The 25,204-nt window shown below is 52.1% G+C and overlaps 1 protein-coding gene across 1 annotated transcript in view; it reads left to right on the forward strand.

Annotated features, from left to right (window-relative positions):
* The window catches only part of PHLPP2 (PH domain and leucine rich repeat protein phosphatase 2), a 624,424-nt gene that overhangs the window by 529,831 nt on the left and 69,389 nt on the right, over positions 1 to 25,204 (forward strand). Inside the window, exon 17 of the mRNA XM_069217328.1 lies at positions 3,242 to 3,436. Coding sequence (XP_069073429.1) covers positions 3,242 to 3,436 — 195 coding nt within the window. The remainder of the gene's footprint in view (positions 1 to 3,241; positions 3,437 to 25,204) is intronic.

Consider the following 25,204-nt stretch of genomic DNA (forward strand, 5'->3'; position numbering starts at 1 on the left):
GCACTGGCCAATGTCGAAGTACAGCTCTGCACCAACATGCTCGCCAGATGTACAATTGATGACTCAATATCTTCCTTTCATTGGTGCAGTCTCATGCTACTGTGCACTGCAGCCTGTAAAGAAGGAAGCTGAAACATTAAGGGCAGTTAGTTTGGAAGTGAAAGAGATTTTATAAATCTCAGTGAAAATGCGAAGACCTCAGTTACCAAATGCAGAGGATTCAATCCCATCAGTGCTCCTACTACCAATCAGAAAAGACAACAGCAAGAGTCCTTTTTATCAAAGGTGCCCAAGCAGATCAAGAGGGCAACAGCAGCAACAGCAGGCCTCCTCTTCAGGGAGATCTAGGTCCCAAACTCAGAAATGATTTCCCCACTTCCTCTCCTTTATTCACCTCTCTGACTGGGAGTGTATGTACTCTGCCACATGAGACTGCTTCAACAGTGCATGGAAGATCAGTGGGCTCAGTCGAAGTTTTCCTGGGAAAACAACTGCACCCTGTCCACCCAAGCTAAGGCATCCTTCAAATGATGGTGCAAAAGAACCACCCTCCTGAAGGGAATGCCATTTCATCAGGATCTGTTGTCCCAAAGATTGTAACATAAGCATCTGCCAGGGGGTGCGGAGTCTATTTACAAGTTGTGTGTGGTCAAGAATTGGGGTCAGGGAAACTGCAGTTATATCACATAAATGTTCGGGAGTTGAATACAGAGCATTTGGCTCTGAAGTCTCTCCTACGGTCCCTAACAATGAACAGAGTCCAGACAGACAACATAATCACAATGTACTACCAAAAAAAAGCAGGGAGGCGCCAGATCCACAGTTTTATGTCTGAAGGCACAAGTGCTTTAACACTGGCTCCTAGCAAGGACACGCCTCTACACCTGTCAGATCTCAAGACCTGCTAAGCAGATCTAATAAGTTGTTACTTCGTCAAAAACCACCAATGGGCATTCAGCAATGATGCCTTGAAGGATATTTTTCAGAACTTTTTGCCACCAGTCAAAATACAACATGCTCAAGCCTCTCCTCAAGCGTATGCAAACCAGCATCCATGGCTGATGCCCTTTAGATGAACTGGTCCAACAGATTTATTTACGCTTTTCTACCACTGCCATATATCACATTAGTGCTGATAAAGTTGAAACTGCCCAATACTAGGATGATAGTAGTGGTTTCCATCACTGCTTCACGTGTCACTGAAACCACACAGGCAACTTCCTTGGAAAGATAAATTGCATTAAAATTCTCAAAGAAGCGAATTGTACATCCCCCTGGAAGTTCCTGAGCCTTTAAATGGAAACAAATTGTATATGGTGCCTTCAAAGTGATCACGTCCCAAGTACTTGTCAAGAAGACGCAGTAACTATCTTCTGCATTTGAAAAGAACAAATCTAATTCTGCAGCATGCATAGAAAGAGCAAAATGCCAGACATTAGGGTTTATGTACGGGAAGGTATCCCTTCCTGCACATAAACAATCATTTCAAAATGACTCTTTGGGACTTCTGTGTTGTGCTGCATTCTGCAGCACACACAGAAGTGCCAAATCTCCATTAGTGATTGTTTAAGTGCAGGAAGGGACACCTTCCTGGACATAAACAATCAAACCCCTCAATGCAGACATCCTTGCACAATGGTGTAAGGATGCCTGCATTGGCGCTAGGCAGCTCAATTTAGCACCAGTGCAGGGGGAGAATGCAGGGGTGCGCCGTATTCTAATAAATATGGCGCATCCCCGCATTTCTAAAGTGACGCAGCACAGCACTGCCAGTTTTGGCGCAGCACAGCACTACGCCACTTTTCAGTAAATCCGGCCCCACATCCATTATGGAAACCATGTCTCATCCTCAGCCACACGGGTAAGGTCAGATGCACAGAGTTAGCTGGTTTGATTCAATGCAAGTTGTTGAAATTTGACACCAACACCTAAATAATTTCAAGTAGCGGTCTAATTGTTCTTTTTGAATCCATATCTTCCAGTTCTCTCTTTGTGTCAGAGAAGGGAGAACAAGCTCAAAGGTGCTGTATGCTGGCATAAGCTTTCATATATTGAACAAAATGGATACTTTGGAATTAGGCAGGGGTGCCATTAAAACTCTTAACGGCCGCATCGCTGGGTCATACAGGGGCTGTATGTTGCACATAAATATACTGACACTGAAGGCCAGATGTGTAGATTTGAAGTTTATTGACAACTGTCTCCCCCAGAGGTTTTTGTAGCTCTTTCCTTAAAATGGAGCAGAATTGGGGTATAGGCATGTCATTTTCAGGGTATGCGGAGGCTGGGTAGGTGTATAACACCGTTTCTTCAACAAAGAAGATGGCTGTTAATGACGGGTCTTTTTGAAGTCCTCCGACATCCCAATGGGCCCATCCTTCATTGTGAGGAGGGTTGCTGTTCACATAATTAATTTATTCCATCAGAGGAGTGAGGATTAGGTAGGTGATTTGAGGTCCTGACAAATCGCACTAGACCTTTCATGAATACTTGAGCGAGAAACATGTTGACCTATTTGAGGGCTGTATAGGGACGACCGTTTCTGCCCCACCACATTCCCTGAAAGCAGGGTTTTGTGGGTACTTGATATTACATATAATAGGGTAGAGTAGACATTATTCTGTTTTCCCCTAACTCATTGTTTTTAATCATGATAGAGGATTTTGTTTTTTTGCTAATAATTTTTCTATTTAGATTTTTTCTCCCTCTAGCCATTTTTAACAGCTTTTTTTCACCAATCCCCACATTATTGTGTTCACACACCGGCAAACATCTTTCCTCTGGCAAAAAGCCACTTTGAGGGGCCCGTCGGGCATTGCAGCGCTGGCCCGACGAGGGGCAAAGCCCAATGATGAAGCATGTCACCAGTTGGTGATTGAGGGCTCTTGTTCCAAAATATTGGATATTTCCAGGGGCCTGTCTTTCTTTTTCTTTTTGCTGTCCCCAAATTGGGTCGAGTGTATTCCAACTCTTTTGTTTGGAACTGTGCATCTTGATGTTTTGTGACTTATATAGGTATGTTGTTCCATACACTGGCTGCATACATAAACTATCTTTTTTACACTTCTGTTCTAGTCAGACCACCCAGAGTGATGTCAGTGCGTAGCTAAGGTGGTGTGGATTACGAAAGCACAAACAGCAGTAACTTGTATTTTCCAACGTTTACTTGACATGAGGGCATGTTAGAGATAACATTTTATTTTCTGTCATTCACCATTTTATTTTGCTGTTACTTCTTCAGGCTCTGTGTGTCGTCGTTGGCAGTGAATGATCTTGCAGAGGGTGTTGATGTGCTCTACGGCATGTTTGATGGTGAAAGAAATGAGGAAGTTCCGCGTTTGCTGCAGTGCACCATGGGAGATGTGCTCCTGGAGGAGGTCCAGAAGCCCACCAACGACAAAACCTTCATGACCAACACTTTCCTTGTGTCTCACAGGTATGTTTGGCAGTCTGTGCTCGTTAATATTGTTATATAAACAATCTTTTACACCTCAGTCATTTCAACAGACTGAATGACTGCTGACAATGCGGGCCTGCTGGTTGGAATGAGAAAACCCATTATAGGAATGTATCAGAATAGACTGGACAGAGCAGGAAGTATAACACAGTTACTCCAGTATTGGAAACTTTCATAGATTCACATGCTTGAATCATTCCCCGTCGTTGAGATGGGAGTCCTCAGTGTAATACAAAGAAGCCATGCTCAATTGCTTATAAAGCTGTAAAGGCCCTAGGCCTCTAATTTAGTAACATATCATAGTCGTTTTGTAAAAAAAAAGAAAAAAAAGGGACCAAACTTAAAAGACAACCAATCAGCTCACATGACCACCTAGAACCCTCCTGTGAGGAGCTGATTTCCCTCAGATTCTCCACTGCACATTGTGCTAAGGAGTCTCCCTAGAGCTATGCTCAGTTTTTCTCTCAGAAATCCTTTCTAAAGAGATTTGGATTCTTTTTTCTCTTAAGAGCTTATTCAAGGTGGGTCAACCTGACTACCATGTCAGAGACACCTAAGAAAGGGCTTTGTAGAGCCTGTGCTAACTGAATGAAGAAAAGGCTGCATGTGGATGATCAGCATAAGGACTGCATATATTGTCTCTATCCTAACCATAAACCTAGAGACTGTAAGGTATGTAGAACCTTTTCTACCAAAACACTTAATGACAGAGAAGGTCGCCTTTTAATCTGGCTACAAAAGCTGAAATCTAGAGACAATCCAGTTTCTGATGAGGACAGTGCCCCTTCTTTTGTTTCTCTGGTGAAAACACCTGTGAAAAGGCAAGCTGAAGTTGTTTCAGAGGAAATACCCAGAAAAGCCATTAAAAAATCTGCTGAAGTGTCCTCAAAAGTTTGTAGTCGTTCAAGGATGAAACCCAAAGCTTCAGATTTATAATCTAAAAAGAAGCCTCTCTCTGAGCCGTCAACACCACCATTTAAGGAAAAACATACCTTCAAGAAGCCAATTTCTGCTCCGTCGAAAGGATCATCGACGATGATAGCGCCGTCGGCGGCTCATGCCTTGAGGACGACATCCACCATCACCACACTATCGGTGTCAATGGCAGCAACCGGCTCTTCGTCGACAGTCTGCTCATCCTCGTCGACGGCACACCTATCAGTGATGACCCCACCGAGGACAGCCTCGTCGACGCTGCTTCCACCAATGATGGCATCGTCGATGGACCAACAACCGTCAACTACAGTCCAGCTGTCAACAACGTCAAAGTTTCCACCGTCGACGACGGCCGATCTGTCAACGCTCTCATTGACGATGCCTTCGTCGGCAGCACATCTCTCGTCAATGATTAAGACCACAGCAAAAGTGCAGAGACCATGCTCCTTGCCTCTGTTTTCATCGACGGACCAGACTGCAAACAGAAGGGTGAAGAAATATCATTTGACGCCCTCAGCAACGTCTCCTAGCAAGGTTTCCAGCCTTTTACCCTCACACCTATTAGATGACTCGGACAAAGAGGATATTTTTGGAGGGGCCAGCAGCCCTTCACAGTTAAGGGTTAAATGCCAGGAGTACTCAGATAATGATGCTTCATACTATGATCAAAGCTATTCTGAGCAGCCGGGGCTGGTAGGTCTTCCCCCTGGGCTTGTTTGAGACTTGCAAGCAATGTTGGCAGACTATAAGGAACGTTTTTCCTGCAAAGCCTTCATCGGTTCAACAACCAATACTTCCGTCTATGCCAACAACTCCCCAGTTTCAGCAGACGCATCATACACCTCTGCCAAGGCCACAGTATTCTGTGCTTTCTACATCAATGCATCAAGTCTCCTCCGATGAGTATGCGGAGGAAGGTGAAATACAGACTGGGAATGATGAGTGGGACGATTATATCATACCAGCACCTGTGGTACAGTCCCCATCTGAGGACATAGGTGGCTTCCATAACCTGCTTGAGCGAGCAGCCACTCAATTTGATCTTCCGATGCCCGCAACTCAGCAGGACTGCTTCTTCTATGATTTTAAAGAACCCCACTGAAAGATGGTCAGGGATATACCCATGATCGACCATGTTTGGAGGCAGGGCTTGAAAATAATGCAGAATCCGGCAACGGTGCCTGCAGTGCTGTCAAGGCTGGACAAAACATATAAACTTACTGATGATGCTCCTGCTTGCCTCTCAGGTCACCGGAAGCCTGACTCCATGATTTCGCAAGCCGCCAAACTTCGCCCCAGAAACCCCTCCACACCGATGACGACACCGCCAGATAAGGAGAGGAGACGCTTAGATAACATCGGCAAGCAGTTTTCCTCAATGTCCACTATTGGAGTAAGGGCGGCCAATTCCCTTTCTCTACTTGGCAGATATGATTGACAGCTCTGGTGTGACATGTCTCAATCCTTGGAAGAGCTTTTGGAGGGTACCAAAACGTACGCAAGAAAGGTGGTCATGGAGGGCCAACGATCTTCAGCAGAGATCATTGATTGTGCGCTTGATATAGCAGCAATGGGCTTCAGATTACTCGCCGGGACAGCTATTTTGAGTAGTCAAGGTTGGCTCAAAGCCACCAACTTTCCTCCAGAAGTGGAGACAAAGATTCTGGATCTTCCATATGACGGAAAAGCACTTTTTGGGAAACGCGTCGACAACGCTCTGCAAATGATTAAATCTGACACGGAGACGGCAAGATCATTGGGCACTCAACAATACAGGAAAGTGCCTTATTGTGGTGCTAGGGGCAGAGGTCAGACTTCCTTATGCAGAGGATATCAACATTAGAAGTATCCATCCTACTCCTCTGCATTCTACCCTTCTAGACCACAATACCAGCTGAGGCAACCGCCTCCCGCGGCTTACACCAGGCCCTACCGCAAATACAAGTCGGGCGACAACCTAAGGAGTCTGCACGTATGCAATGACTGCCTACCCCCATGTCCTCTGCACTCTTCTCCTACAATTTTCACGGAATCTTGAACAATCATATCCAATGCTGGCGACAAATAACGAAAGACAAATGGGTGCTAGATGTAATCCGATTCGGACACCTGTTAGAATTAATTCAGATTCCTCCATCAATGCCTCCATCCCAGACACAAAAAAAACATCTTCATCTGCTCCGCTTGGAGGTAGGGACCATGCTAAAGAAAGGGACCATAGAGGCCGTTCCATATTCCCAGAGAGGGAAGGGTTTCTACTCCTGCTTCTTTCTCATCTGAAAGAAATCTCACTTATGGAGGCCAATACTGTATTTGCAAGAGCTGAACAAGTACCTCTAGAAGCAGACACTTCGCAAGGTTACCCTGCAAGACGTCCTCCAGCATCTAAACAGAGCAGGCTACATGGCCTCTCTAGACCTTCAGGACTCGTACTTTCACATTTCCATTCATCCTCTACATAAAAAGTGCCTAAGGTTTGTGGTCAGCGGCAAACACTTCCAGTTCAAGGTCCTTCCCTTTGGGCTACGTTCAGCACCACGAATCTTCACCAAATGTCTCGCACCAGTGGCAGCCTACCTAAGGAGAAAGAAACATCAGGCTTTTCCTTATCTCGACGATGTCCAGTCAGCATGAAATTCAGTCAGGATGACTCTGTGCCTTTTCAAGGACTTAGGCCTGACACTAAACAAGGAAAAATCTTTCCTTTAACCGTCCACTAGGTTAGACTTCCTAGGGGCTATTTTAGACACGCAACAGGCCAAAGCCTATCCAGCGCTAGACAGACCAGATTAATCTCCTTAGCAAGGCGATTCCAAAGAAAAAAGTGTCTTTCAGTTCTGCAGTACAAGTCCTTACTAGGCATGATGTCGTCATGCATAACCCTCATTCCATACTGTCGGCTGCGTATGGACGCAGGCTCGAGGATCCTTCGAGGACACACTCCTCATAACACCACACATGGTCCACTCGCTGGATTGGTGGACAATTCCCGAGAACATTTCAAAAGTTCTCAGCTTCTTGGCACGGATTCCTCCAATGATTGTAACAATAGACGCATCACTCACCGAATAGGGTGTATGCCTGCAGGACCTTCGGGTGAGCGGCAAGGGGCCCCTTTCTCACCATCTTTTCCACATAAACCTTCTCGAGCTGAGCGGGGTCTATTATGCCTTGCAAGCCTTCCTTTAGAGGATACGGGGGTCAGCAGTGCTTGTCAGAACAGACAATACCACCACAATGCACTACCTCAACAAGCAAGGAGGAACACATTCCCACCTACTCTCTCGGGAAGCACAAACCATCTGGAAATGGAGCATTCACCACTCAATCCACCTAACAGCAGAACATGTCCCAGGCCTACAAAATATAATCGCAGATTCATTAAGCAGGTTGGCAACATCCCCCCACGAGTGGGAATTAGACCAGCGGATGTTAGACAGAATATTCAGCCAGTGGGGAAAACTGATTCTGGACCAACATTATGCAAGTTGGCATCATCAACAGGGGTCTTAGGGGGATGCATTTTCGATCTCATTGTCAGGGATCTATGCTTACACTTTTCCTTCGATCCCTTTCCTCACAAGGGTGAATAGGGCGATGAAGTCGGAACCCTGGCAGATGATCTTGATAGCTCCAGCGTGGCCGCGTCAACCGTGGTACACTGAGTTACTTCTCCTGTCTGCTTTCCACCCATCAGAATCAGACCAACTCCGCAGCTGCTTACCATCAACCGGGGACAAGAGAGGCACCCGAATCTCAAGTCTCTGAGTTTGTGCACATGGCTCCTGAATTCAACTAATTCGGCCATTTAGATCTACCAGCTGAGCGCAGGGAAGTGCTGGCCAAAGCACGCGCACATAGCACCACCAAATCATATCGCCTAAAGTGGAAACAATTTTGTTTGTGGTGTAAATCCCAGAATGTACACCCTCTCTCCTCCGCACCGGAGGAGGTGTTGCCATACTTCTTGCACCTGGCATGTTCTGGACTTGCCCATTCGTCAGTTAGGGTCCATTTGGCAGCTATCTCCAGATACAGGAGGATACCAGGTAAACCGTCCTTATGTTCTCAGAGATTAGTCAAACAATTCTTGAAGTGTCTCTTCAGATCCTTTCCTCCAGTGAAACCTCCACCTCCGGCATGGCAACTTAGGGGGTCATTCTGACCCTGGCGGTAAAAGGCACTTACTGCCGGTCAGAAGACCGCCATAATCCCGCCGCGGTAAACCGCCACGGTCATTCTGACCCACAACTGCCAAACCGCCAAAAACCCGACATCCACTGAAGCCCGCCTCATCAGCGGTCAGCGATAAACTGGAGATGACCAAACCTCCACCGTCACGCCAACACAAACACGCCCATGCCATTACGACCCACCAATCCATGCGGCGGTCTTTCAACCGCGGTATTCATTTGGCGGTACACACCGCCGCGCTCAAAATACCCACACCTTTACAAAACACAGCCACATTGGACAATCCAAAATACACACACCTGATACACATACAAACACCACTCCCACACACCCATCACCATATAAAACACCCTCCCACATCACCCACAAACCCCCACAAAGCGAAATTCAGAGACAAGGCGCAATACACAGAGAGAGAGCACAGGGAACGCAAACCACAACACACACAGGAACCCAACATCATCGCCCACACCACATCTACGCACAAAGCACAAAACACCACACACCACTACACTCATCACCACAAACACCACCACACACCTCATCCACACCACCCCATGGCACCCCAAAGACACCCCAGGTTCACGGACCAAGAACTCAGGGTCATGGTGGAGGAAATAATCAGGGTAGAGCCCCAGCTCTTCGGCACACAGGTGCAGCACACCACAATAGCCAGGAAGGCGGAGCTATGGCAAAGGATCGTCGACAGGGTCAACGCCGTGGGACAGCATCCCAGAAATCGGGAAGACATCCGAAAGCGCTGGAACGACCTACGGGGGAAGGTGCAGGCGATGGTATCAAGATACAACATCGCTGTGCAGAAGACTGGCGGAGGACCCCCACCCACTCCACCCGAATTCACCGCATGGGAGCAAGAGGTCTTGAACATCCTGCATCCTGAGGGCCTCGCTGGAGTAGGCGGAGGAATGGACTCTGGTAAGTCTAATCTCAACTACTTCACCCCACCCCCCCCAACCACCAGCATGCCAACCCACACCCCCACCCTCACCCCTAACCCCCCAGCACACATACTCCCTGTTAATGTCTCACCAGCACAACCCACCCAACCCAAACCCCTGAATGCCAGCACAAACCATGGACACCCAGCACCTAAGCATGACCACTGCACATACCCATCCCCCCCCACAAACCACCCTCACAACTCCTCCCACATGGGACTGCCAGCACTGGGGGACAAGGGCACCCACAAATCGCACGCCACGGCACAAACAAAATCAATAACCATATTCTTCTACCCCTGCAGGGCCCGAACGCCAACACACCGGCCAGGAGGGTCCAGATTTGTCCATCCCACCCCCAGAACAGGCCCCCAGTGATGACAGCAGCTCTGTCGACCTAGAACCTGATGACCAGCCTGGACCATCGGGGACCTCTGGACAGTCGGTTACCCTCAGGCAGCCCCAGGCCACAGCAGACCTACCCCCCTCAGGAAACACCAGCACAGCACCCACCCAGCGGGCCCATGCTTCTGTCTCCAGGACAGGTCAAGCAGCGGTGTGTCTACCAGTACAGGGCACCCAGGGTAACCCACAACCCCAACAACAACAGGGACCTGGGGGCACTGGTAGTGGGCACACCGTCCAGGGGACAGAGGCCCAGGAACAAAGAGGAACTGGGAGGGCTGCTGTGCGACAGAGGGAGGACAGGCCTAGGGAACCCACTGTCCAAGAGGCCCTCACCACCATCATGGGAGCGTACCACCACTCCCAAGAGACGATGGCGACGGTCCTGGCCAAGTTCCAGGAGATCCAGGCCATGCAGGAGGGCCAGTACATGGGGTTCCGAGAAGAACTGCGCACCATCAGTTCCGCAATGGGTACAATCGTGGTGGCACTCAACCAGATTGTCACCACATTGCGGGACCATGTGGCCCCCCAAAGGGCCCCTGCCACTAGCATGGAGGAAGAACAGCCCACCACCTCCGCCGGCGCTAGTGGTCAGGAGGCCCAGACACAACAGCAACGGCCCTCCCGGACCCCACCCCCTGCAGAACAAGAACCACCCCGCAAGAAAGGCCTGAGATCGAGGAAGAAGACAGAGTAGGATGTCAAGACCCCTGCCATGCACGGATCCCCCCGGATGTCATCCCACTGTCCCACTTGTTTACCCTGTCCAACCTTGAACTGCCCCTGCTCCACCTTCCACAGGCATATGGACAATGGACCTGTAGGAACGACAGTCTGGACACTGCCATGGACATGCCTCCACCATCACCCTGTTTGAACTATGCACCTATCTAAACACTTCAATAAACACAGTTATTGCATATTAACCAACTGGATTCTGCTATCTATTTATTTTAACCAAATGTATTCGATATAACCAACAAAACATTTCTAGTTACATTGTGATGACAACATACCAGTGTCACACAGCGGTAGTCCATGGGGAAGAAAACCAGAGGGCACTCCGTGGGGATCAGATCACTGAAATAGGAAGTGATATACACAACTAAGTTACCATACATTGGGGTGAAAGGTCAGACAGTAGAGAGCCACTACAGTTACAGATATCATACAATGCTGAGTAGATTATTACCTGTGTGTCACTGGAAATACTGCAGTATCACTCTGTCCCTGTTGTCTGTGTCGTCCTCTTCGTCTTCCTCCTCTTCACTCTCCGCAGGCTCCACAGCGGCCACAACACCACCATCTGGACCATCCTCCTGCAGGAAAGGCACCTGGCGTCGCAAAGCCAGGTTGTGAAGCATGCAGCAGGCCACGATGATATGACACACCTTCCTTGGTGAGTACATTAGGGATCCACCAGTCATATGCAGGCACCTAAACCTGGCCTTCAGGAGGCCGAAGGTCCGCTCAATCACCCTCCTAGTCCGCCCATGGGCCTCATTGTACCGTTCCTCTGCCCTGGTCCTGGGATTCCTCACTGGGGTCAATAGCCAAGGCAGGTTTGGGTAACCAGAGTCACCAATTAGCCACACACGGTGTCTCTGTAGCTGTTCCATCACATAAGGGATGCTGCTATTTCGCATGATGTACGCGTCATGCACTGACCCTGGGAACTTGGCATTTAAATGGGAGATGTACTGGTCAGCCAAACAGACCACCTGGACATTCATCGAATGATAATTTTTACGGTTCCTGAACACCTGCTCATCGTCTTTTGGGGGAACCAAAGCCACATGGGTACCATCAATGGCACCAATGATATTGGGAATGTGTCCAAGGGCATAGAAATCACCCTTCACTGTAGGCAAGTCACCCACCTCAGGGAAAATTATGTAGCTCCGCATGTATTTCATCAGGGCAGACAACACTCTGGACAACACCTTTGAAAAGATAGGCTGAGACATCCCAGATGAAATGGCCACGGTAGTTTGAAATGATCCACTTGCCAAAAAATGCAGTACTGACAGCACCTGCACTAGAGGTGGAATCCCTGTGGGTTGGCGGATGGGTGACATCAGGTCTGGCTCCAGCTGGGCACACAGTTCCTGTATAGTGGCACGGTTGAGTCTGTAGGTGAGTATGACGTGTCTTTCTTCCATTGTCGACAGGTCCACCAACGGTCTGTACACGGGAAGATTCCTCCGTCTCCTCGCAAGTCCCAGCGGACGATGCCTAGGAAGGACAACATGAAGCACAGAGTCAAGCAACCCACAGGTAAGTGCCCACAGCATGCCCAGTACACGTATCTCTTGGGATTGAATGGCTAGTATGATTGTCGGTGCAAGGCCTAGCCATGTGTGACGCAGTAGGAATTAAGCCATGTGTGCCCTTGAAATGGCGGCTGCCTGACCTGTGAAGTGTGACAATGTGAAGTGAGGTAATAGCGCAAGCGTGGCACACCGTGGCGGTAGGCGGTCGCAGTCCGCGGCGCAAAGCCGCATTGGACAACATTGAACCCTATGGGTTTCAGGAGCCAATGGCGGTGAGCGTCGGCGGTCGCGGTACGCACTGCCGCGGCCGTAACCGCCATTTTCTCTCTGCTTGATCACACGAGACCTGAGCATCCACAGGAGAGGACCTATACTGCAAGTGCTGCTGTGACCTCTGTCTGGAAGTGACTATGGCTGCTGCGACTGGGGAAAGGGCCCCCGCCTTCAGTTCCGAGGAGTTGGAGAAGCTCGTGGACGGGGTCCTCCCCCAGTATGCGCTACTCTACGGGCCTCCAGACCAACAGGTGAGTACACGGGGGGCAATGCATAGTGCCCAATGCCTGGGCTGAGTGGGGAGGATGTACGATGGAGGGGAGGGCAGCGAATGACGAATGCATGGCACGACAGATGAGAGCATGTGCCACATGGCAAGGTTGGGGAGGGGGGGCCCCTCACTCACATCGAGCATGCAGAAAAGTGATGATGTTTCTCTTCCCCCCCTGTACATGTCACATAGGTCAGCGCCCATCAGAAGATTGACATTTGGCGTGCCATCGCCAAGGACGTCCGGGCCCTGGGGGTCCACACCAGAAGGGGCACCCACTGCCGCAAGAGGTGGGAGGACATCTGCCGCGGGAGCAGGAAGACCGCAGAGGCTCTGCTGGGGATGGCCTCCCAACCTAGGAGGGGTGCCAGTCGTACCTTGACCCCCCTGATGTCCCGGATCCTGGCGGTGGCCTACCCCGATTTAGATGGGCGCTTGAGGACATCACAGCAGATACAAGGGGGTGAGTACCAGCACATACAGCTATATCGCGCGCAGTGGAGGTGCCTGGGTGGGGGAGGAGGGCTGTGGGTATCCCTAGGCCAAGGCGATTTCTGTAGGATAGGCCCGTCCGTGAAGTATGGTCCTGTGCCCCCGCCCCCCACCTCTGTAGGGTGCCTAGTAACGCGATTCATGGACCAGTGTATACTGTGTGGGCAGTTGTCGCCCATAGGCTTGTAGGGCATGTCCCATTGAATGAGTAGTGTACCCCAAGTGCGCAGCGTAGTGCAGGGGGCTTCTGTGTCTGTCCTCTCCGCCAACGGTGTCCCCAATGCATGCACTCAACTTGTCTTTATGTTTTCCACCCCCCCCCCATTTTCTTTGTATTTCTGTGAATGTGTGCATTAGCATCATCAGGCGGAGGAGAAGTGGCATCGGCGCAAGAGGGAGCTGCATTTCACATGGCCCCGGAGGGCCATGCAATGGACTCCGACATGACCAGTGAGACGGAGGGCGAGGGGTGCTCCACCACGGGGACCCGTGGAGACGGCAGCGACACCGACACGTCCTCGGAAGGGAGCTCCCTTGCGGTGGCGGCAACATCCGTGCCCACCGCAGAAACAGGTACAGCTGCCACCCAGCGCACCAGCTCCGCCCTCCCAGCAGCCCCTCGGCATTCGGCCCGTGCCCGCAAGGCCAGGAAGCCGGCCATCTCCTTCGCCCCAGGCACCTCAGGCCCTGCCCCAGTCACCTCTGCTGCCCTCAGTGAGGAGGTCATTGACCTCCTGAGGACCATCATTGTTGGGCAGTCTACCCTTCTGAATGCCATCCAGGGTGTGGAGAGGGAGGTGCATCAAAGCAATGCATACCTGGAGGGCCTTCATTTGGGTCAGGCTGCCCATCAACGATCGTTCAACGCTCTGGCCTCAGCACTGACGGCAGCGATTGTCCCTGTCTCCAGCCTCCCTCTTCTGACTCCCTCCACCCAGTCCCACTCCCCTGTTCCTCTGCCTATCCCATCCACACCTACAGACCAGCCTGCACACACCTCAACACCCAAGGGCAGGTCATCCAGACATAAGCACCATAGGACACACAAGCATTCACCCAAGCAACATCCAGATGCAGACATGCCAACAGCCACTACCTCCTCTGTGTCCCCCACCTCCTCGTCTCCCTCCTCCCTCCCTGCGACGTCTCCACACACACCTGCAAGCACACCACCATCAGCCATTGCACCCATCACCAGCACACCCTCCACACCAGTCCGCACACGTGCAGTCACCACCCCCACTGCCATGTACACGTCCCCTGTGTCCTCTCCCAGTGTGTCTGTCACCCCCGCTTCCCAACCACACAAACGCAGGCAGGCACCCAAACAACAGCCATCCACCTCACGTCAGCCTCCTGCCCAAGCACCTGCACCCAAAGACAGCACACTTGACTCTCCTACAACCACATCCTCTTCCTCCACTCCCATACCCACTCCAGCCACCCTTCCCATGGCTCCAAAGAAAATTTTCCTCTCTAAAGTGGACCTCTTTTCCTCACCTGACCCACCCCCTCCATCCCGTAAGAGTTCCACAAACACCTCAGCCACCACCAGCCCAGCAACTCCAAAGAACGTCGTGCCTGGTTTTTGGAGTCCGCCCTTTCCTTGGGCTGGGACATCGTCCAGCAGCAAAGGCACAGCCAGCCCCCCCCCTGGGAAGAGGACCAAGAAACTGAAGGGGAGGCGCGACAGGCCTGATACGCCTGCCCCCAAGGAGGGTAGCCTTGCACCGTCACCTGCCACATCGGCTAAGGGGGCCAAGTGCCACGGACAGTCTGCCAAGGAGGGCAAGGGCAGCAAGGAGAATAAGGCAGGGAGCAGCCGACCTGGCCATGAGGGCCCCACCAGCCCCATTCCGGGGGTATCGAAGGAGAGCCAGGGCCCCAGGACTCCATCACAGGAGGGCCCCGCAACGGAAAGGTCCGATGCAGAGTGAGCGGCAAGTATTGGCCAGGGGTGGTTCACTGGAAACACAAGACAGGCACCGCTGAACAGGGCCCCGCCGTGAGGAGCACCGCTGAACGGGGCCCCGCCGTGAGAAGCACTGCTGAACGGGGCCCTGCCGTGAGGAGCACCGCTGAACGGGGCCCCGCCGTGACCAGAACCGCTGAACAGGGCCCCGCCGTGAGGAGCACCGCTGAACAGGGCCCCGCCGTGAGAAGCACCGCTGAACGGGGCCCCGCCGTGAGAAGCACCGCTGAACGGGGCCCCGCCGTGAGGAGCACCGCTGAACGGGGCCCCGCTGTGAGGAGCACCGCTGAACGGGGCCCCGCCGTGAGGAGCACCGCTGAACGGGGCCCCGCCGTGACCAGAACCGCTGAACAGGGCCCCGCCGTGAGGAGCACCGCTGAACAGGGCCCCGCCGTGAGAAGCACCGCTGAACAGGGCCCCGCCGTGAGAAGCACCGCTGAACAGGGCCCCGCCGTGAGGAGCACCGCTCCGCTGGGCCCTTCCTGTCAAGCACCGCTCCGCTGGGCCCTTCATCTCAAGCACTGCTCCGCTGGGCCCTTCATCTCAAGCACTGCTCCGCTGGGCCCTTCATCTCAAGCACCGCTCCGCTGGGCCCTTCATCTCAAGCACCGCTCCGCTGGGCCCCGCCGTCTCTGCACCGCTCCGCTGGGCCCCGCCGTCTCTGCACCGCTCCGCTGGGCCCTTCATCTCAAGCACCGCTCCGCTGGGCCCTTCCTCTCAAGCACCGCTCCGCTGGGCCCTTCCTCTCAAGCACCGCTCCGCTGGGCCCTTCCTCTCAAGCACCGCTCCGCTGGGCCCTTCCTGTCAAGCACCGCTCCGCTGGGCCCTTCCTGTCAAGCACCGCTCCGCTGGGCCCTTCATCTCAAGCACCGCTCCGCTGGGCCCCGCCGTCTCTGCACCGCTCCGCTGGGCCCTTCATCTCAAGCACCGCTCCGCTGGGCCCTTCCTCTCAAGCACCGCTCCGCTGGGCCCTTCCTCTCAAGCACCGCTCCGCTGGGCCCTTCATCTCAAGCACCACTGGCCCATTGGCAGTCCCGGTTCTGTGTCGGGCAGGCCTTCACGACGCACTCTGCCCACCATGCCCCCTCCATGACCAGTGGTCTCTGTAATCCACCTGATGGACTGTGGCTTTGCACTCCCCAGGATGGCACAGTGGGCAATCCACCCACTGTAGAGACTTGTGAGACTGTGGCTTTGCACTCCCCAGGATGGCACAGTGGGCAATCCACCCACTGTAGAGACTTGTGAGACTGTGGCTTTGCACTCCCCAGGATGGCACAGTGGGCATGGAGGCCCTTCGTGGATCTGGCGTCAAGGACTCATGTGGCTGAGGTGCCCCCCCCTTCCCTTCCCCCTGAGGTGCCTGTCTTTTTAATTTAGTGATGCCCCAGCAGTGTTCTCTCCAATGGACTGGATCTCGTGTGTGGGCTTTGCCCATGTGTTGCTGCACATTGGCCCACGGACCTTTGGACTTTGATTGACTGGGCCGGACTTTTGCTGCTTGTATGGATAGAGTTCTAGATGTGTATTCATTCTTCATATATTGCTAAGGTCGCTATACTTTATTGTTGCAATAATATGGTTCTACTTTTACATTCATTGGCTTTTGTCTTTGTTTGGGGGGGGGGTTGGGGTGTCACTCTGACTTTTTTATCTGCATAGGTATGTTGGTATTTCGGTGAGGGTGGGGGTGGGTTTGTGGCGTATGTGTGTGCCCGTAACCTTTCCTCCTCCCCCCTCCCCTGTGTCGTAGGTGCAGTACTCACCGTTGTCGTCTGCGGCGAGGTTTGTGATCCTGGAAGAAGAGCAGGAAGGCAATGGCTGGGAGGATGTGGAGTTCGGGTTCCATGCTGTTCCGATTCCGCGTGGAGTGTGTCGAGGTAAGCGTTTTCCATTGGAGATGTCTGTTTCCGCCGTGTTTTTATCGCGGGGCTCCCGCCCCGGAAAAGGTGGCGGATTGGTGGGTCGTGATAGGGTGGGCGGTACATTGTCTGCCGCCTGCCTGTTGGCGGTGACCGCCGCGCTGTTTGTTTGTACCGACGTGGCGGTCGGAGTGTTAAAGCGGCGGCCTGTGTTGGCGGTTCCCGCCAGGGTCAGAATTCATATTTTTCGGCCGCCAGCCTGTTTGCAGGTTGGCCGCCGCTTTAACACTGACCGCCAGGGTCAGAATGAGGGCCTTAATGTTATCCTGGGCCAGCTCATGAAGGAGCCCTCTGATCTTATCCACAGGGCGTACATCAAGTACCTCACTTGGAAGGTGGCTCTCCTTCTCGCCATTACCTCGGCACGCAGTTAGTGAAATTCAAGCTTTCACTATATAAGGACCTTTTTTGCAGTTCAAACAAGATAGAGTGATTCTACGCACCAATCCCAAATTCATTCCTAAAGTGGCTTCGGAATTCCATATCAACGAACCAGTGGTGCTAAAATCTTTTTTCCCGAACCCACAAACTACTGCAGAAAGAACCCTACATTCTCTCGACCTTGAGAGGTGCATAAAATTCTATCTGGACAGAACAAAGTCCTTCCAGCAATCCAATCAGTTCTTTATAGCTTTCAGTGCCGGTAGTAAAGGATACTCTGTGACAAAACAGACTATTTCCCGTTGGATTAGAGACACAATAATCTTCTGCCATCAGAAAGCAGGTAGACCACTGCAAACAAGTGTGAGAGCGCATTCTACCAGAGCTATATCTGCGTCCTGTGCGCTGTTTGTGGGTGTGTCAATTCAAGAAATCTGTTGGGCTACGCAATGGAGGACAACTCTCACCTTCATGCAGCATTACTTCTTGGACACAGAGGGGGTCATTCTGACCCTGGCGGTAAAATCTGCCAGGGCCAACGACCGCGGGAGCACCGCCAACAGGCTGGCGGTGCTCCCATGGGCATTCTGACCGCGGCGGTACAGCCGCGGTCAGAAACGGAAAACCGGCGGTGTACCGCCGGTTTCCCGCTGCCCTGGGGAATCCTCGATGGCGGCGGGGATTTCGACCCCCATACCGCCATCCTGTTCCTGGCGGTTTTGGCCGCCAGGAACAGGATGGCGGTAAGGGGTGTCGTGGGGCCCCTGGGGGCCCCTGCAGTGCCCATGCCAATGGCATGGGCACTGCAGGGGCCCCCGTAACAGGGCCCCACAAAGATTTTCAGTGTCTGCCATGCAGACACTGAAAATCGCGACGGGTGCAACTGCACCCGTCGCACCCCTTCCACTCCGCCGGCTCCATTCGGAGCCGGCATCCTCATGGAAGGGTGTTTCCCGCTGGGCTGGCGGGCGGCCTTCTGCCGGTCGCCCGCCAGCCCAGCGGGAAACCCAGAATACCCGCGGCGGTCTTTTGACCGCGCAGCGGTATTCTGGTGGTTCCAGCCAGGCCGGCGGCTTCCGCCGCCGGCCGGGGTCAGAATGACCCCCAGAGTCACTTCGGGATGCAGCCGTCGGACAAGTGGTCCATAGAAACCTGTTCCAATGAAGGTGAGCTAAACTATTACTTCCCTCCGTCCGCTTATTTTGCGAAAATGTGTTATTCACTGCTTACTATTCTGATTCAACCATGTGAATCTATGAAAGGTCCAATACTGTAGTAAGGAACAAGTTACTTAATGTAGTTCTCCAGTATTGGAGACTTTCATAGATTCGCATGCAACCCACCCACCTCCCCTGGGGGAGCTCACCTTAATTTCCTCCCTACTAGCTGTATTGCTACACTTGTGCTTGGAAAATCTGAGGGAAATCAGCTCCTCAAAGGAGGGTTCTAGAGGGTTGTGTGAGCTGATTGGCTGTCTTTTAAGTTTGGTTCTTTTTTTTTTTTTTTTTTTTACAAACAACTATGATATGTTACTAAATTAGAGGCCGAGGGCCTTTAGAGCTTTATATGCAATTGAGCATGGCTTTTTTTGTATTACACCGTGGACTCTCATCTCGACGACGGGGAATGATTTGAGCATGTGAATCTATTAAAGTTTCCAATACTGGAGAACTACAGTTACAGGTAAGTAACTTGTTCCATCTCTGGTGACACCTGGTGGTGGGATATGAGTCGCCTCTCCGAACTGTAATGTTTGACATGGTAGGGTTTTGGGTGGAAGAAAAAAAAGCAGATGGATAAATGAAAAGTAGAACTGTTAATTGGACTATGAATATAATTTGGAGCCAATGTTTTGCCAAAGGTAAACTATTTATTTTAGCATGTTCTCCATCCTAGCATCGTCTTTGATTTCATACCTGTAGAATCTCTAGGCTCGGGATCCAAAAACACTTTTTAGAGGAAACAAAACTTGCTTTTCAAAATGTGATTTCACACGCAATTCGTATAAGGAGCATTTTCATTGTTTTTAAAATTGACAAAACCAGATAAAATCAGATTTGGACAAATCGAAATAACTGAGTTGAATTCCTATGCTAAAGAAAGAAGAAGAAAGCAGGGAACTGGGACAGATAGACTACAGGTATACAATCGCCTTGCAACAGGGACTTTCTGGCACAGTGATTAGGGCAGTTCATATTCTCCTACCTTAGTAAGAATCAATGAACATTTGCTATGCCATATTTGGCTTGTTTTACTTGCAAAGTAGATATATTTTAAATGGGGTTTGCAATCCACTCAGTTTTATGGCATACAGGGGGTCATTCTGACTTTGGCGGGCGGCGGAGGCCGCCCGCCAAAGTCCCGCCGTCAGAATACCGCTGCGCGGTCAGAAGACCGCCGTGGTAATTCTGAGTTTCCCACTGGGCTGGCGGGCGACCGCCAGAAGGCCGCCCGCCAGCCCAGCGGGAAACCCCCTTCCATGAGGATGCCGGCTCCAAATGGAGCCGGCGGAGTGGAAGGGGTGCGACGGGTGCAGTTGCACCCGTCGCGGTTTTCAGTGTCTGCTTGGCAGACACTGAAAATCTTGGTGGGGCCCTGTTAGGGGGCCCCACGACACCCGTTACCGCCAGCCAGGTTCTGGCGGTCAAAACCGCCAGAACCAGGCTGGCGGTAAGGGGGTCGGAATCCCCATGGCGGCGCTGCCTGCAGCGCCGCCATGGAGGATTCCCTAGGGCAGCGGGAAACCGGCGGGACACCGCCGGTTTCCCGTTTCTGACCGCGGCTGTACCGCCGCAGTCAGAATGCCCATGGATGCACCGCCAGCCTGTTGGCGGTGCATCCGCGGTCCCCGGCCCTGGCGGTAGTCAACCGCCAGGGTCGGAATGACCCCCACAATGTCCTCAGAACAGTTTGAGGCAGTGGGGCTATTTTTAGTGCTTCTTTCTTCTCAGAAATTATGCATTTCTGCTATCAGTCACTGTGTTGGCACCTTTAACAAGTGTGTCTTCTTGGGTTTGAGGAAATCATTGAAAGATAGCATATGGTGTGTTTCTTTGATTCGCATGCCATAAAGTGTAGCGTTTGTTAAACAATTGTTTACAGGAGACTGTCACACACAAATTATACTTTTGTGGGCTACACTGAAACTGTTAGCAAACTTATGGTCCCTTTCTGGGAGAATCACTACTCCTTCAGGGTTTCAACCAAACAAAAGAGTTAGTGGAAGGCATACAACCTCCTCAGACCCTCTTGCCACCGTCTCTAAAAATACCAGAAGTATCTCAGGAACTGAGTGCCATCGCCATCACTTCTGTTCCACTTCAACTTTCAGGGCTTTTACTTTGAGACCTTTGTTGAAAGTCTCAGCTATTATCTGTATGAGGCAGCTCCTTTCACTGTTCAGCTCTTCCTCAATGTCAGGAGCTTAGGTATTGGTTACCGTCAAGAATCTTTTCCTCAGTCTCAGCATCTCTACAAAAAGGTATGTCTAAGCTTGATATACCTTAGAATCCAACCTAAAGAACTTGCCAATTATTTTACTGTTCACTGAGAATTTCTCCATCCAATCCATTTTTGAGACAATCCAACACAGTCAAGGCAAGTCCTCTAGCATCTTTAGCTCCAGGTATACTACTACCCACACTGGAGTGCTGTCTCACACCAGCCTTGAGTGGAACTATACAAGTATGTTCAGCAGAAGAAATGCAGGGCTCTTGAACAAAGCCTCTTTTTAATAGCTGCCCCCACTGGTCTCTGTTGATCTTTAATTGTGTCTGGATAGAAAAAAACATGTTTGGACATTTTAGAGAATGAAGGAACTTAATACATTTTAGAAGGAGATCCCTGATAAATAGGCATCATTCTAGAGTTTCACGTTGTATTGTCTCTTACTGTGTTGGTAGGATCAATTCCTCTAGGACTTGGTTGGTCATTTGAAAGAGTAATTGTGAAGGAAGAAGGGATAAGGACATTTTGACCGATGGGGGGAATTGTGTCAGAGTATATTATCAGCACCTCAGAGACTGCTGGATTAGGGTCTGCAGCACCTCTGATTGTAGGCGACTGAGTCACTCCCACAACAGTTGGCAGCAGTCGGCCCAACCCTTCCGGCTTTGTAGCAGGACCGCACCAAAACACAAACAGTAAAGGTGATTTCTGGCAGCCTAGTGCATGGACTCTGAAATCCTCTCGGGGAAAATCGTGGTGAAACAAGTCTTACCCTTTTCTCTTGTTAGAAATGAGTCTCTTACAAACACACAGCCAAGAAAGAAGATGCAGAACAGTTTTCAATGCATTTATTGAAAAGACTGCACTCTACGATAAAACACATTAGCTGCAATAATTAAGCTAATGACAATAGACAAGATCAGAATTGTGAGAATAAGCGATGTGAAGATGAACAATCCCAACATTTTGCAATAAGCATGAATATACAAATTCCTACCTAAAGCGTATGCCTACCCTAAAGAGGGCAAGGTAAGATAAACCTAATCTGCCCAAGCCATGTCTATGAGAAGCACCCCACCCCACGTTACCTTACAACAAGGTCAGCCTCCAGTCTCCAAATCAAGCGGTGTAGAGACTCAAAGGCTGAGGTCTGCTGTGAAGCAATGTGCAGTAGGGATGGAATCTCCTGGTTGGAACCCCCTCTAATGACCTTGTTCTTACAGAGGGGGTCATTCCAACCCTGGCGGTCGGTGTTAAAGCGGCGGCTAACCCGCCAACAGGCTGGCGGTTAAAAAAATGGAATTCCGACCCTGGCGGAAACCGCCAATAGAGACCGCCACTTCAACACTCCGACCGCCACGGCGGGACAAACAAACAGCGCGGCGGTCACCGCCAACAGACAGGCGGGAGACAATGTACCGCCCACCCTATCACAACCCACCAATCCGCCACCTTTTCCGGGGCGGTAGCCCCGCCGATAAAAACACGGCGGAAACAGCCATTTTGAACGGAAAACGCTCACCTCCATAAACCCCACGAGGAATCTGGACAGCATGGAACCCGAACTCCACATCCTCCCAGCTATTGTCTTCCTGCTCCTCTACCAGGAGCACGAACTCCGGCGCGTACTGCACCTACGACACAGGGGAGGGGGGAGGCAAAAAATTACGGGGACACACATACGCGACACACCCACCCCCACCCTCACCCACTACAATACACACATCAATGCATAGCAATACATCACAGTTACACCCCCCAGACCGCCCCGGAAGAATGCAAAGACAAAAGGAAATGATCATAAACAGTCGAATATATTGTATCACTGGCTTATAAATATATCACACATCTAAAACTATTATATACATAAATATTAAAAGTCCGATAATTTCTGCAGGCATTGTCAGTGGACCACTGGGCCCAAATCACATGGGCAAAGCCCACACAGGATACCTGACTCCAACGGAGAGAACACTGCAGGGGCACCAGATAGCAAAACTACAGGCACCTCGGGGAAGGGAAGGGGGGGCACCTCAGCCAGATGAGTCCATGACGCCAGATCCACGAGGGGCCTCCATGGCCACTGTTCCATCCTGGGGAGTGCAAAGCCACAGTCTCTCAAGTCTCTACAGTGGGTGGTTTGCCCACTGCTTTATCCTGGGGAGTGCAAAGCCACAGTCTCTCAAGTCTCTACAGTGGGTGGGTTGCCCACTGTTCCATCCTGGGGAGTGCAAAGCCACAGTCTCACAAGTGGATGACAGTCTCCACTGGTTCTGGAGGGGGCTTGGTGCCCAGAGTGCTTTGTGCAGCCCTGCCCGACACAGATGCGGGCCTGCCCCTTCTGCCAATGGGCCAGCGGTGCTTGAGATGAAGGGCCCAGTTCAGCGGTGCTTGAGACGGCGGTGCCCAGTTCAGCGGTGCTTGAGATGAAGGGCCCAGTTCAGCGGTGCTTGAGACGGCGGTGCCCTGTTCAGCGGTGCTTGAGATGAAGGGCCTAGTTCAGGGGTGCTTGAGATGAAGGGCCCAGTTCAGCGGTACTTGAGACGGCGGTGCCCAGTTCAGCGGTGCTTGAGACGGCGGTGCCCTGTTCAGCGGTGCTTGAGACAGCGGTGCCCTGTTCAGCGGTGCTTGAGACGGCAGTGCCCTGTTCAGCGGTGCTTGAGACGGCAGTGCCCAGTTCAGCGGTGCTTGAGACGGCAGTGCCCAGTTCAGCGGTGCTTGAGACGGCGGTGCCCTGTTCAGCGGTGCTTGAGACGGCGGTGCCCAGTTCAGCGGTGCTTGAGACGGCGGTGCCCAGTTCAGCGGTGCTTGAGACGGCGGTGCCCAGTTCAGCGGTGCTTGAGACGGCGGTGCCCAGTTCAGCGGTGCTTGAGACGGCGGTGCCCTGTTCAGCGGTGCTTGAGATGAAGGACCCAGTTCAGCGGTGCTTGAGATGAAGGGCCCTGTTTAGCGGTGCTTGAGGTGAAGGGCCCAGTTCAGCGGTACTTGAGACGGCGGTGCCCAGTTCAGCGGTGCTTGAGACGGCGGTGCCCTGTTCAGCGGTGCTTGAGACGGCGGTGCCCTGTTCAGCGGTGCTTGAGACGGCGGTGCCCTGTTCAGCGGTGCTTGAGACGGCGGTACCCTGTTCAGCGGTGCTTGAGACGGCGGTGCCCAGTTCAGCGGTGCTTGAGACGGCGGTGCCCTGTTCAGCGGTGCTTGAGATGAAGGGCCCAGTTCAGCGGTGCTTGAGATGAAGGGCCCAGTTCAGCAGTGCTTGAGATGAAGGGCCCAGTTCAGCAGTGCTTGAGATGAAGGCTCCAGTTCAGCGGTGCTTGAGATGAAGGGCCCAGTTCAGCGGTGCTTGAGACGGCGGTGCCCTGTTCAGCGGTGCTTGAGACGGTGGTGCCCTGTTCAGCGGTGCTTGAGATGACACACCAGCTTGGGCTTGAGGCTGTCGTGAGGTGGATGGCTGTTGGGTGGGTGGCTGCCTGCGTTTGTGTAGTTTGGAAGAGGGGGTGACAGACACACTGGGAAAGGACACAGGGGACGTGTAAATGGTAGTGGGGGTGGTGACTGCACGTGTGCGGAGTGTTCTGGTGGGTGTACTGGTGATGGACGTAGTGGCTGAAGATGTTGTGCATGCAGGTGTGAGTGGAGATGTCACAGGGAGGGAGGAGGGAGACGAGGAGGAGGGGGACACAGTGGAGGCAGTGGGTGTTGGTATGTCTGCATGTGGATGTTGCTTGTGTGAATGCTTGTGTGATGTGTGGTGCTTATGTCTGGATGAGCTTCCCTTGGGTGTTGAGGTGTGTGCAGGCTGGTCTGATGGTGTGTCTGGGATAGGCAGAGGTACAGGTGAAAGGGTGTGGGTGGAGGAAGTTGGAGGGGGAGGCTAGAGACAGGGACAATGGCTGCTGTCAGTGCTGAGGCCAGAGCGTTGAACGATCGCTGATGGGCAGCCTGACCAGAATGAATGCCCTCCAGGTATGCATTACTCTGGTGCACCTCCCTTTCTACACCCTGGATCGCATTCAAAAGGGTAGACTGCCCAACAATGATGGTCCTCAGGAGGCCAATGACCTCCTCACTGAGGGCAGCAGGGGTGACTGGGGCAGGGCCTGAGGTGCCTGGGGCGAAGGAGATGCCCACCTTTCTGGGTGAGCGGGCACGGGGCAAACGCTGAGGGGCTGCTGGGAGGGTGGTGCTGGTGCGCTGGGTGGCGGCTGTACCTGTTGTTGCG

Source organism: Pleurodeles waltl, chromosome 12 (assembly GCF_031143425.1).
Source record: "Pleurodeles waltl isolate 20211129_DDA chromosome 12, aPleWal1.hap1.20221129, whole genome shotgun sequence".
NCBI lineage: Eukaryota > Metazoa > Chordata > Amphibia > Caudata > Salamandridae > Pleurodeles > Pleurodeles waltl.